At 42.5% G+C, this 13,688-nt stretch overlaps 1 protein-coding gene across 1 annotated transcript in view; it reads left to right on the top strand.

The window, feature by feature from the left end:
• Nucleotides 1–13,688, top strand: part of LOC138453202 (adhesion G protein-coupled receptor F5-like) — a 1,258,340-nt gene that overhangs the window by 406,347 nt on the left and 838,305 nt on the right. The window contains exon 7 of the mRNA XM_069605829.1: nt 4,109–4,167. Within this exon, the coding sequence (XP_069461930.1) occupies nt 4,109–4,167 (59 nt within the window). The remainder of the gene's footprint in view (nt 1–4,108; nt 4,168–13,688) is intronic.

Genomic DNA, 13,688 nt, shown 5'->3' with positions numbered 1-13,688 from the left:
GTTAAAAGCCCTCCCATTGGTCTTCCTCTTTATCCGTTTTTAGCCGGTTTTAGTACAAATAGGAACCCACCCCACAAAGGCATCAACCTTAGCCATGTTTCCTGTAAAAGAATGATGTTAAACTTTTCCCACTTCTCATTTAAATTGTTGTTTAGGAAAGAATTGTACCCTCTAGAATTCCAGATAACCATATACCTAGTCTCAAACAAAGCCTGATCTGCCTCCAGTTGTGGCTGGGAGGGCGGAGACAAGCCAACCCCAATTCAACCCTTTCTGAGTGTCCATGGTTTCTCTTTGGTAGACAGTGTAGTAATGACAGGTTACGTTGATCGTAGGTTTCCCCTGATCACGCACTGTTTTTTTGGGTTGCCGTGTATAATAACATTTGCAACCCTGTACAATGATTTCTTCCTGTTCTATTGCCAATTTTTTCACCATTTTTTAATGGAAGTGGACCGTGCATTTCCCCAAATTGTCATTGTCAAATAGGTGTACATACTTCATGCCTGCCGATGAATAGTCTGTTACTGTGGGATGGACATGAAGACTTGGAGGAGTCTGCTTCTATTCAAAGAGACATTACGCTCTCCTTCACAAATAGATTAAAAAATGAGAAAGTACTCTGTTGCTTGTCGAAACAGACCTTTGTTGTTTGTCTCTCGAGACCCAATTATTGACAGTGAACATCCTCCTTGATTGCTTTGTTTATCCTCATGGTCGCTCCGATTGTACTTAGCACGATCTTTCCCTTGGGAACTATTTCCTCTGATGTTGGATAGTTGAGGTGTCAAACTTCTGATATTCTTCATACCTGATATGTTCTTAATAGTTGTTGTAGCCTTGCTCCTCCTTCTACTTGCATTCCGTGATAGGTCCACTATCGGTGTTCCAGGACTTTTGTATTTGGTGCAAGTGTTCTTTTTTACTCTTTGATCTTCCATCAGGGAAAGATCACTTTTTTCCTGCAAGCTTTTAGTAGAATTAATTCTAGGGACTTCCTTGCTACTTGTTCTGTCCACCAGTGCCGCTGTTGTCTTCTGACTTGTATCATCTATGCATACAATTTCACATGGCACCTTCTTTAGATTTTTCCTTTGTCCAACTGAGGGAGTATTATGCAGAAACTTGCACAAACCTTTATTCGGGATTTCTGATCTGCCTTTCATATTCCTGGTCTTTTTTTTCCTTACTACAAGGTTCCTTTTTTCCACGATTGATTGCTTTCTCATCTGGTACTTGAGTTGATGTTACTTCCACCAACACCGCTTCTTTTAATTCTGTCAGTTCAAGGGGTGAAACTGATAAATCCAAAGTCTCGGTACTCCTGCTCCTATGTGGTGCCTCCTTCATCAACAACAACTTTATCTCCTTCAAAGATTGAGTATTCATTCATACTTCATGGGCGAAGGTGTCATATAGACGTATGAATGATTGCAGGACCAGATTTAAAGCTGCTAAGGACGTTGAGGCTCCCTCCACTGATTCATTGCAGTTTGTTTCAGTTCCATAAAAGGGAAGAGAGGTACGATTTTGCGTTGCAATAGAATCGTCCATTCTGCCCCCTTCCGGACGTAGTGTGTCGGGTCTCTCATTACTGAGTTCGATCTGGGTTCTGAATAGTCCCGGTGACACACTTAGTATCATTTACTGAAGTAAGTGTGTGGTCAGATATCATAAACCCTCCTTTTTTTCTTCGCTGAAAAGTTTTGTCAGACGCTTGGGAACAAAAGTCGACATTTTCCCGTTTCATCAATTTCTGGGACGTTAGATGACTCTCTTCCATATGCATAGCTGGCTTCTGCAGCAAGACTTTGTTGCCATTCCTCAGCATGTATCGGTTCGCTTTGCCTCTCATGTTCAGCTGCTTAAACTTCCTCACCTTTACTGGTCTTACAATATGGCCAACGCCGGTATAAGAAGAAGTTTGGTCCGTTACTGAGGATCAAAGGGTCCACCCCCCCACAGGTGTCTAATCCGTTGCCCCAAGGATCAAAGGGTCTGACCCCCACAGTCTCCTTGTGCATTTGATGCACCAGTTTTTGCCTTTTAATGAATGTGTTTAAACCTAATCTGTCTGACTGAGCTTTTTAATTTATTTCACAGAGGATCAAAGGGTCCAACCCCACCGTTTCCTTGTGTGCTTAATGCGCCTGATTTGCCAGTTAGTATAAGTGTTGCAGAATTAGTGGTGGAAACTAATTGACGGCAATGATATGAACTTAATTTTTTATATGATGATATTTTATGTGATGATTTTAGGGATTTTAAAAGAGTTATCAAATGGGGTATTGATATTTTCATAGTGATGTATTAATTTTATTTTTTACCATTTTGGAGGTTGATGAGTTTTAGAATCAATTCTGTGAGTACTTTGTGATTTTAAGTGATTTATATGCAAAACTTTAATTGTTTAAAGCATATTAACATTTTAACTGCCATGGGTTTTCCCCCCAGTGCCAAGGCCTTTTTGGTGTTTCAGTATTTCACCATGCAAAGCCTTCTAACATTTTCTCCTTCATTAACCCCTTAAGTGCCAAGGACGAGCTATCTCGTCCTTGGCACTGGGGAGGTAATCCCAAGGACGAGATACCTCTTCCTTGGCACTTTGAAATAAATAATAAAAAATAAAATTAAATAAGTGTTGCGCCTTATGTATTAGTTTGAGTAGCCTTTGCCTATAGTTGAGTCTTATTTCTTACCACAGTCTCACACATGGAGTAGTTGACATCCGGTTGCAGCAATCTCAGACTTATCGCTTTGCCACGTTTCCTAGGCGCTGAGGGAGCACAAACTCAGTCAAGTTTGCTTCCTGGCCATGCCATGTCAACTGTCGCCTGCTTGGACTGCAGTACTGCCTCACTCCGCTCCGCCGGCTTCAAGGCTTTTTGAAAGTTGACTCTTTCGGAAAAAAACACCAGGAAAAACAGACTGCACATAGCCACAGGCTGCAGGACTGCCTCACTCAGCCTCACTCCGCTCTGCTCTGCTGCGGGTACTTCGATGCTTTTTGAAAGTTGACTCTGCCTTTGGAAAAGAAATGCCAGGAAAGACAGACTGCACACAGCCACAGACTGCAGGACTGCCTCACTCAGCCTCACTCTGCTTGTAAACACATTTACAGTAGCCTATTTTCAGGCTGCCCAACTCTGTAAAAAAATACATGTAAAATAGAAATCAACATAGAGCACTCAAAGCGGTTCTACGTAGCTTTTAAGGTTTCTCCCCTTTTGGTGTACGATTCCCTATAATACTCACTCATGTTCTGTGTATGAGGCACGGTTATTCATATGTACAAGCTGAAACACACTACAATATGTCCATATGCACCAGGCAGCCCATGTACTTTTCCTTTATTTTGTTAAACTCAGCCAATCTGTTTAAAAACATACTGCACATTTCACTTAGTGTGTTTTAATTTTAGGCCATTTTAATTCATAACAGTATATTTAAGAAAAACAGGTAGAGTATTTTTGAAGAGGTTCAAACCCAGTTGACAAGATTTCTCCCTTTTTTAAAGTCAAATGTCTACTCCTCTACTCTGCTATGCTTTGGCTATGAAACACCTACACAATGCGCCTAAGATGACGTTCAGTGCCTGCACTTCTTGACTGTAGTTAATTTGACATGTTGGGTATGGATAAACCAAACACATGTACACTGTGGTTTGTGTCTACCACTGCAGCATGGAAATAGTGGAGACGTGTAGTTTTTCTTTTAAATGTATCTGAAATGGGTAATAAAGGAATACATATGCTGACGGTGCCGTGCTGAAATGCAGAGTATCCAACTGCAGTAATGAGTACACCACAGGCGTGTTGAGATTACAAATGTACATATTCAGTACTGTATTTTGTAGCATTCTTCAGTCATGACCCTGTGAGGTTGTTTAAAAACAATTGTAATAAGAAGTGTCCGAAAGTTTATCAACAGCAACAAATGCTGTTATTCACAGATTTGCCAAAGTAGTTCATTTAAAGTACTGAAAACCAATATTTGCAATATTTGTCTTAACCTATGGTATTCACTGTGTATTTTTGTTACATGAAGCTAAATCCTATATCCATTTTAAAATGTTCAACTCTTCCTTTGCAAATGTTATTTTTTTCAGTTTTATAACAACTACAAAGATCTGCCCGGCTTTGTATCGGTATATGTTACAGCATTCAGGTAAGAAAGTGTTTTTCACTTGACTCTGAAAAGGTAGAAGATTATTGTGTAGCAGGCTAATGCTTATGACAACGTGCGTATGTTATGGTTGTAATTGTATCTATTTGTATTTTATTTGAATTTATAAAGTGATATATATGCAAAAGCGCTCAACATGATAAAAGTGGTACAACAAATGAATCATGAACATGATACAATATACCAGTTTAGGAAAAAAGAAAATGGTCTCTCAGGCAAAAGTGGAACAAATAATAGGAAGAAAAGGAGTGAATACAAAGTGGGAACACGTTCAAATTTAATGGGGCCTACAGAATGAAAGAGGGACTGAGCACATGGTGGTCCAGGTACCGCTAAGAGAAACAAAGATTGGGAGCGAAGAGAACGAGTTGGCGAGTACAATTAGACAAGAGAGGACAAGTAAGGAGGGGAAAGTGTATGAATAGACTTAAAAACTAGCCAAATGAATTTAAGACGAGAATGAAAGAGCAGCCAACAAAGCCTTAAGAAGGTAGGTGCAACAAATCACGAGGAGAAAGAGAGAACAGATGGGTTATAGATAAGATTTAAGGGGGCTTAGGTGCAAGCGAGGGAGGCCAAAGAGCAAAGAGTAGCAGTAGAAAAAGCATGAGAACATTCGAGAAGAAATAAGGAGCTTGGAAGCATGGAGTGAGAGAAAAGGCCTGGCTTGATGAAATAACATGTGAGCGCAGCAGGTGCCTGAGAGAGAGGACATATGATGAGTAAAAGAAAGGGTAGAATTCAGGTAGACGCCCATATTATGACAGTTGGCTAGATGGATAGAGAAGCAGGGGGAATGAGATAGATGTAGGTGGGATAGTGGATGCATTAAAGAAAAGTACCTCTGTTTTAGAAGAGTTTAGGACAAGAAAGTGATCGGACATCCAAATTTGAATGGCCAAAAGACAGGAGGATACGAAAGCATGAATCTCAGAGGCGAAGGAGGAAAAGGGCAGAAAAAGCTGGTTGGAAGGGTGAATGAGGTGCTACCTCCCCAGGAAGTGGAGTAGGTACAGCATGATCAGTTAGATTCAAACCAATTGAGCACAGAACCTGAGAGCCCAATAAATGTGAGCAAGAGATAGTGGTTGACAGTGTTGAACACTGCCAACAAGTAAGGGGGATTAGAAAGGAAGAGCAAATAGCATAGCGATCAGACAGGAGAGAGGTACAGACCAAAAGTAGAGCAGTCTCAGTGGAGTGGTGTGGAGAAAAACCTGATTTAAAATGAAGAAGTAAGGAATTCGATGTGATGAATGAAAAAACATAATAGACTAAATGTTCCAAAAGCTTAGGGAAATAGGGGAGGAGAGATATAGCTTGAAGATTAGAGGGAAGAGAAGAGGTTTTTTTGAGAATAGGAAAGAATGTAGCATGTTTGAAGGAGGACAGGAAAACAGAAGTCTAAAGTGAGGTGTTAAACAGGGAGGTAAGAAAAAAAAGGAGAAAGGGATAGACTTTACGAATGAGAGAATTCGGAAGGCGGTCAAGGGGAGCCGAAATGGGATGTGCCATAGCCAAAAATGCAGCAGTCTCAGATTCAGAGAGAAAAGTAAAGGAGGAAAAAGAAGACAAGGTAGAGTGTAAAGAAGAGAAAGACTGAGGAGATTTACAGTGAGTAATAGCAGAACAGAGAAGAGTAACTTTGGAAGAAAAGTAAGATGTCAAGTTATCTGCAGAGAGAGTGAGGTAAGAGCAGGATCAGAAGTTGTAGGGGAAAGAATACAATATAAGGTTTGAAAAACACTAAGAATGTGAATAATAAGAAAGAAGAAGCTCAGAATAGAATGACTGATTAAGTGCGAAAAGGGTTGTGTTGAAGGTACAGTGAAAGAGAGGACAAGACAGAAGGATCTGTCAGCAGCGTTCAGCACGGTGAAGGGCTCATCGCAAGGAGTGAACTAAAATGATGATGAGCCAAATTCCCATGAGAAACACTGCATCAAAATACATCATAAGCGGTGCTTGGTCCTGAGCATGTTATGTTTTTTGGAATGGCTCAATTTATTGGGATTATGTTGTTTTGCATTAGAACTATAAAATACCTTTAAGAATGTTCTACCACTAATATAGTTACAAATTACCATTATCATTGATGGCAACTGTGTAGTTATGGTTAGGTTTAGGTCCTTAATCTATGTATGTCTACTTATGTATGGCCCCCGGTGACTTTTGCATTTACAGGCCTCCACAACCTGGCTAGAATGTCCTTCAAACTCACCCAATTGTAAGAAGTATGCTACTTCCCATCAAATCGGATTTCTTATCTATTGTATGTTATTTTGTGATCAAAAGAGCATTGTTCATCCTGTATATAAATAAATGCATTTTTTTAAAGTTGGGCTCCCCATAGGAAAAGGACTTGTTGGATGGCTTATTGGTTTCGAAAAGCTTTGAGTGGCATTGTCAAATGTGGGCAAAGTTACAGAGGTAATCACAAAGTGTATGCGTTTACAATTAATTTCCCATAGAAAAATATTTGCTGTCATCTACAGCGTAAACCACTCAAAAGATTTAAAGCAAACATTCATGTGTACCAGTCAGTCCTGAGATAGTGCTTTTGCAAATATCACACAAATATGTCCAGTGGTTTCTTTTAAATCTTTCTATAAATGTGGCCAAAACCCAAAGTAATATGCCTTTTTTTTTACCTGAATGGCTACTTTAGACCCAGGTCTGTGATCCCACTTACCAGTGAGCACACACTCAAAACTTTTGACGAAGTTTAGGGTAGCCAGGTTGGCTCTTGAAAGAGAACTATTCTGGTTGGTTGTTGGGGGGTGGCAACATTTTTGAGTAAGCTGCTATTCTGGCCAGCAGACTTTGTGGAACCAGCAATATAAACATTTTAAAAAGAGTATATGTTTGCCCTCTGAGGGAAGCGTTAAGGGAGGGGACTCATAGGGCTAATTTATAACCCCCAAAATGGGAAACAGTTCATTCATCTGCAAAGTCTGCTGGTTTTTGGAGGCGATCATAGTCCACAGGCCTCCAAACAAATCCATGAGGATTCAGGGGGAGAGGGGGCATGGAGTTCTAGAGCAGCCCGGAAGGAACCCTGGGCACACTGTCATCTGGCCATGCCCTATATGGACATAATGGGGGGATACCAAGGGCATGGCGAGAGACCATCCCTTGGACAAAAAGGCCATCCCTATTGGTAATTTTGGGTGTTGATGGGCCCTGGCCAAAGAGGCCACTGGATCAGGTAGTATGCCTTGACCACAGGTGCTAGTGTGGCAACTTAAGGAGGCCTCGAGGTCCTGGGGCATGGCTGCGATCATAAGCAGCTCTGAGACAACCCCTATGCACATTGACCATGGCCCGCAGCCTCGTCCAGTGGACATTTCTTTCTAGGCCATGACCTTGCCCCTCTCCCTGGCATCTCCAAGGTATGCACTGTACCCACCTGGTTTGACCTGGAACTGCCTATGGTCCCTGCACCAAGGACTATGCCCTATAGGCTCAATGGGCATGGCATGCAGCCAGGTCAAAAGGCCTCTTTGCCCAGTGCCCTATTGCTAACATGGTCCTGGATTGGTTCTTCCCTTGTAGGGCTTATTGTGACTACCTGAGTGGTCTATTCTCTTATGGTGTGGCTTTTGAATCTTGTCTACACTATTTGCTATCTTTCGGTTTTGGTTAGGATTTAATTGCTGTTCTAATTTTAAATTGCTCAATGGTCTTCCCCAGCCTTCATATAAACATGGATCTCTCAATGGTATTTTGGATTCACAAACATGAGTGGAAGTGCTAGTGCAGCATTCCGCTGTGTTTAGGGGACCTGCACTCAGTACAGCCACTGTTTTAAGTGATCATGAGTATTCTGACTCTTGCTCGGAAGGTAATCTGTTTGAATGAGTTCCTTGTGGTTTGGTTTCTTTTCACGCTCCATGTTTTGCAGATTTTCGTGGTCAGTCTATTTTAGCCGGTTACAGTACTATGACGAGGATGTTTCAAAACCTCTAATGTCTCCACTGTGTGCATTTAAGACATTCTGATATTATCGTTTCGCTGTTCGGGGGCATCCTGTAACCTGCAGTTCCAAATCGTCTTTACAGAGAAAGCTCATTCTTTCTGCTCCAAAGGGATGCCCCATCTCTGAGGGGGAGGCAAGCCCAGGGAATCCTTCACCATCCAACTTTGGATGAAGCACTTTGGGTAGCATTCGTACCAACTCAATTCTCTGTGACTTGCCCCTCTCATCCGAAATTATGGATAGATATTCCAACTCAACACAGACCCGAAAGTAAAGTGAAGTCGAACCATGGCGTTGACATAAAAAACAGGATTTGCCTATGCGAGATGCTATGATGGAAAGGTGTGCCATGACCAGCCCGCTTGGAACTTAACTGAAACATCCTGAGCAACAGTGGAGGGATACCATGCCGCCCTGTGTAGCTATTTCCAGGATCCTCATCCGCCACCTCCCTGATGAAGCCTACATCTGGGAGAAGTATGCTGACCACGCATCCTGGCCATGCGCGCAGAGACTGCAAGCCCTCTCTCTCAATCTTCTTGCAGTTGCACACGCATGAAGTCATACACTCTCTCCCTTCTGACATGCAACTCAAGCTGCTGCACAAGATGGACCTGGAAGTAAAATTAGTGATGTTTTTATCCAGTTGTTCCATCCAAGATTAGTGACTACAATCTAACCTCTGGGAAATCAGTTCTATTACTCTGAGAATCATGAACACATACCATTGTTACAGATTACTTTTGATCGACTGCTGTTAACTTGTTTTACTAATTTGTTCTCACTGGTCACCCCCAAGTTCATTTCCAAGGAAGGAAACAGCACGTGATGGTCCCAATGATACAGCAACGCTGGCCACACTCGCATGTAGACTCTTCGACTTTGCATTCTACCACGGAGGTAGGCTAACTCACACACAAAGGCTTGCCAATTGGAGGAGGAGACTGGGACCACTATAGGATCAGACTCAACGTTGAATTTGAACAAGACAGAGTTCACGTGAGAATACTAATAAGTGGGGTCTTGGCTTAGGAGAGTAGCACTCCAATCCCGTATCAACCTAGCTTGGACCGGTATCACCACAGCTTGAGGCGCGGATCTACTATTGAGTTCACCTGCTACAGGAATTCAGGCACGAATACCATCATAGGAGAGTTCGTCTGAGCCCAGATTTCAATTCCTTGTCCTGATGAAGGCCGTCTTACTCGCACCCATCAGAATAGGCTAAAGGCTCAAACACAGTGGTGTCGACTGTTTATGCTGCACACTGTCTGTTACACACACCAGGCCCTAATTCCTTGTTGTTTAAATTAATACTAATGCACCTTCCTTCGGAATTATAATGGGATGTACTGTTGAGATACTTTATACTACAAATGTGTACTAAGTGTCACTACAATTATACATTTTTATTGCATGCTTTTTTGTTTGGAATGTTTTTGGGTTCACTTACCTATGGTAATCACTGACATGTATTAAATGTAACATATGTTGTTTATGTTATAATTATCATTAAATCCTTTTTGGGTGCTTTTGTTTAACCGGCTCGCCCTGATCATTTGTTAAAAAAAGCCCAATAATACAGAAAATTGAAAAAAGGACTTGGATGTACATTGTTACTCTTGCTTTTGACTATTGATATTTATCATATCCCATGCAGGGCCGGCGCTAGGCGTGTAGAGCATGTGTGGCTACACTTGGCCCCGCGCCTGCTAGGGCCTGGCACAGAGGGTGGCGTTGACTCCCTCCTCTTGCAGGCTGCAGCATGGGCCGTGTGCTCAGAGTACCTAAACTTGCTTTAGTGCACTCCGAGCTCACTGGCGGCACACGCTGCAGCATGCATGATGACGGTTTTCAAAAGCGGCTGTTCTCCCTCGACGTTTGGCCTCCTTTTGTTTCTTCTGGTGAGGGAACTTCTCACCTGTTAACCTCCTGCTACGATGACTCTGGAAAGACAAACGCCCCACTCCCAGCGGCCCAATAGGCGATGTGGGCCTCATAAGCACTGCTGATCACGTTCTTTCTTAAAGCAGAGCGTTTAAAGTCGGTGCAATGTTCTATTGATGGCCTATTTAAGAGACCATTATTGTGTTAGGAACTGCAAAGGGGCATTTTTATTTTGAAAGCCAGTGCAAAGCAGCAGTTAGCTGCCTAAAATCTGTGCCTTCTTCCAGCACAATTAAACAAATTGCAGAAAACTGTTTGAGCTAATTACCTTATATCCACACGTTTATATTTACCAAGTCAAAAAGCGTTTAAAGGAATGGTTCGTTCAGAAATATTATTGTCCCTATGGTTCGGCCATGTACTTTTAACCATAATTCGATTGATTGTACATTTCCTATGCACCTTACCCGAGTTTTCGTCTCATGAACACAAGCAAAATCAGGCAGCAGGGCGCGGCCATCTTGTGATAATCTTATCACTTGCCGCATCGCCCTGGGTGACCTGCGTTTGCGGCACTAAATCATTTCCCCCGCCCCTGAGCCTGACATCACCAAATCATTTATATTCTCCGCCTCTCTCCGTGACGTTGCTGGGCAGCGTGGCCAAACGCGCCCAGTCATCACCTACGCAACTAGACGCAGAACCTAGAAAACAACACACATCGTCTCACAGTGCGGCGTGTCACAATTATTAATATGAAACTGTACTTTAAAAGGAAACAGCAAGACTGTACAATTGGTAAAGTACATTTATTTCACATTAAATGTTTCGATAAAATTCGGCGTCTGACCTACTCAATTCAAATGGAACTTTTTTCTTTGCTCTCGTTTCATAAATCCGCAAATGTTTATCGTGAGTCACGCGCTGGTCCTTTTGGGTACACAGGGTGTTCGTTTTGTCTAAATGAAGCACTTCGGTCGCTCGGTGAATAGCAAGGCTGGTGCATGAACTTGGCACTAGACCACCGTAAAGGTTGTTATGTTGCTCCTAATCGCCGGTACTGCGTACGGACATATTGGACCTTGTCTGTCGTCCCAAAAAACGGTTAAGAAGATCCAGTGATTGACATGTAGCTGCAGCTGGCGGTTGAAGAAGCCATCGGTGGGGGTCTGGAATAGATGACAATCGCAGAACGGCATGATGTACCTGTTTGCAAAAGATAAAAATCGAAAAGTGTCTCAGTAGCCGATCTTTATTACAATTAATCATTTCCTTTATTAGCGCAGAGGTGACACAATGTGACAATCAAACGTGGAATATCAAAGTACTCTGCTATTTGCTTCCGAGGATAGTGCGATCGAGAATGTTGAGCTCTAAACGTAATGCGTAAAGTGGGGCAAGAATTCGAGGTGCAAACACAATGGGCCTCATTACGACCCAGGCGGTAAGGGGTTTACGGCAGCGTAAACAGCGCCGACCCTTACCGCCTGAGTACGAGGTCCCTTAGCACCATGGCGGATTTAACACCTGCTTTTAGCAGGTGTTAAAATCCATGGCGCTAAGGGACCGTGGAGTTAATTACGCCACCGTAATTTACGGTGGCGTAATTAACACCTTCCCCACTCCCATTATGCCCTATGGGGCAAAAATGGGAATGGGGAAGGGTAAATGGGGATAGGGGACTTACCGCCCCGCCAAAGTCGGAATGGGGCGGTAAGTCCGCCAACCACCATGGCGGAGTTGGGAACTTAGCGGCATGGACCATGGTGCTAATAGCGCCATGGTCCTCCGCCAAGGTCGTAATGAGGCCCAATGTAATGATTTATTTAGTGTAGAGCCAGGGAGAAACGAGTGGTGGTCTACATGCATCTCGATGCTGGCCTGCCCATTTTCCCGGTAGATAGCCCAGCACACAAAGGTTGTACTAGCACTTCATTGCAATATGCCAAACAGAACAAACAAGTACAATGTCACCCAGCAGTAACGGTCAGCTATTCGTATTTCGAATAGTTCTGGTATGAAATCATCTAAGGAGAAACTTACATTATATTCGGCATTTCCATTCTCTAGGTGTAATGCAGACAGTAATGCAGACTCCTCCGTTCGTGGCAACGATTTCTCATAAACTGAACTTATATGTTACTAGGTGCAGTTTCGGAATGGGCAACCTTATCATATCATACGTTATTACACCCCCCCTTCAATTCAATCCCTTTCGGAATGGTCATGCCTCTCAAGGTCAAAAAACAATAGAACATTATACTGTGCGCGGGATGCATGGGCCTCCCAGCTCCCAAGCAAAAATTCAAAGCCGGTGACCTTCACTCAAAATGAACGTATATTCTTACTTTACAACATCCCGTGTCAACTCATCCATGAGAACATGAATTTTGAAGCATGGCACAGGGAATTGGCAGCTGCACTGCTCGTTTTTCGTTGCGCTGCTGAGCTGTAGGGGAAAAATTGCCAACGACAGAATGCCCCCTATTCCAAAATTAGAGCCGATGTAACACATAAAATGAGTCAAAATGTGTCTAGTGATAGGTCCACCTCTGCTTATCTCATGGCCTCCTACCCCATGGCATGTTTTCACAGTCAGTACTTCTTGCATGCCTAGAAGGTTTTTTGGCCTAAGTCTAATCCCTTTTGTAAGACCAGCAGTTATTCAGCTTTTTGTTGAACTTTATTGCAAGTCAACTGCCAAAACCCAAATATTCTTACACACTGTTACCCAATGGTCATTAACACGAAAAATGAAGGTCCCACAGTATCTCGACTAAACTGTGAAATGTGAAAGCAATCGTAATAATTGTGATATATTTTTAAGAAAAGGACTGAGAGGATAGATTTCAAAAGACAAAATGCATACTTTATTTGCACACTTTATAGAAAAGAATTTTGCAAAAATAAAAACAGACAGTAATCATTTCAACCGGGATTTGAACGATTTAACAAGCTCTGCTTTGGGTGGACATGGCACGCTGGCAATGTTTTGTGGCAATGTATGTGTGCTCTGAACAGATTTGTGCGCGATTTCATGAGTATGCATCTCGATGACATTAACAATAAGATCTTTCACAAAATCGAATTACATTTTCTCATATACTGGTTTGACAACCCATTTTTTGTATCTTTTCGTAAAGGCCATAGTGTAGCAAAGCATCCCTAAGTTTCCTGCAGTCCTAGATTGTTCCCGGCCTACATTCTCGTTATGCGCTAATACCGCAAGTAAAGTCCTACATTTCATCCCTTGGATGGCAAAATGCAGTCTCTTTGGCCTGTACTTTAGGCACATATTGTGGAACACCTCCAAATCTCCTGTGTGACAGAATTCTGTGAGTCCCTTAAGATCTCTTGATAGAGTTTTATCAAACACAATCTTCTCAAGGGCTTTGTGTGGAGGTGAAGATGGGATCAACCACTTCTTCTTCCGTGCCTGCTCTGGGGACAAAGGGCCATGTTCACATTGGTGTAAATGTTGCTTTTCTGTCCAGTGGTGAACGTTGGAACAGTGGTGCATTAGTGACCGCCATTTTTCCAGTAGAATTTCCACAGACCCATCACATATTTTGGAGCTCCACCAAAGATGGTTGCTGAAAGACTGGGACCATTGTGAAATACTTTCAAAACCTTTTTT

This window comes from Ambystoma mexicanum, chromosome 4p, assembly GCF_040938575.1.
Source record: "Ambystoma mexicanum isolate Mex_15411 chromosome 4p, UKY_AmexF1_1, whole genome shotgun sequence".
Classification (NCBI taxonomy): Eukaryota; Metazoa; Chordata; class Amphibia; order Caudata; family Ambystomatidae; genus Ambystoma; species Ambystoma mexicanum.
The sequence above is the reverse complement of the archived record's forward strand: the minus strand, read 5'-3'. Positions and strand labels throughout refer to the sequence as shown.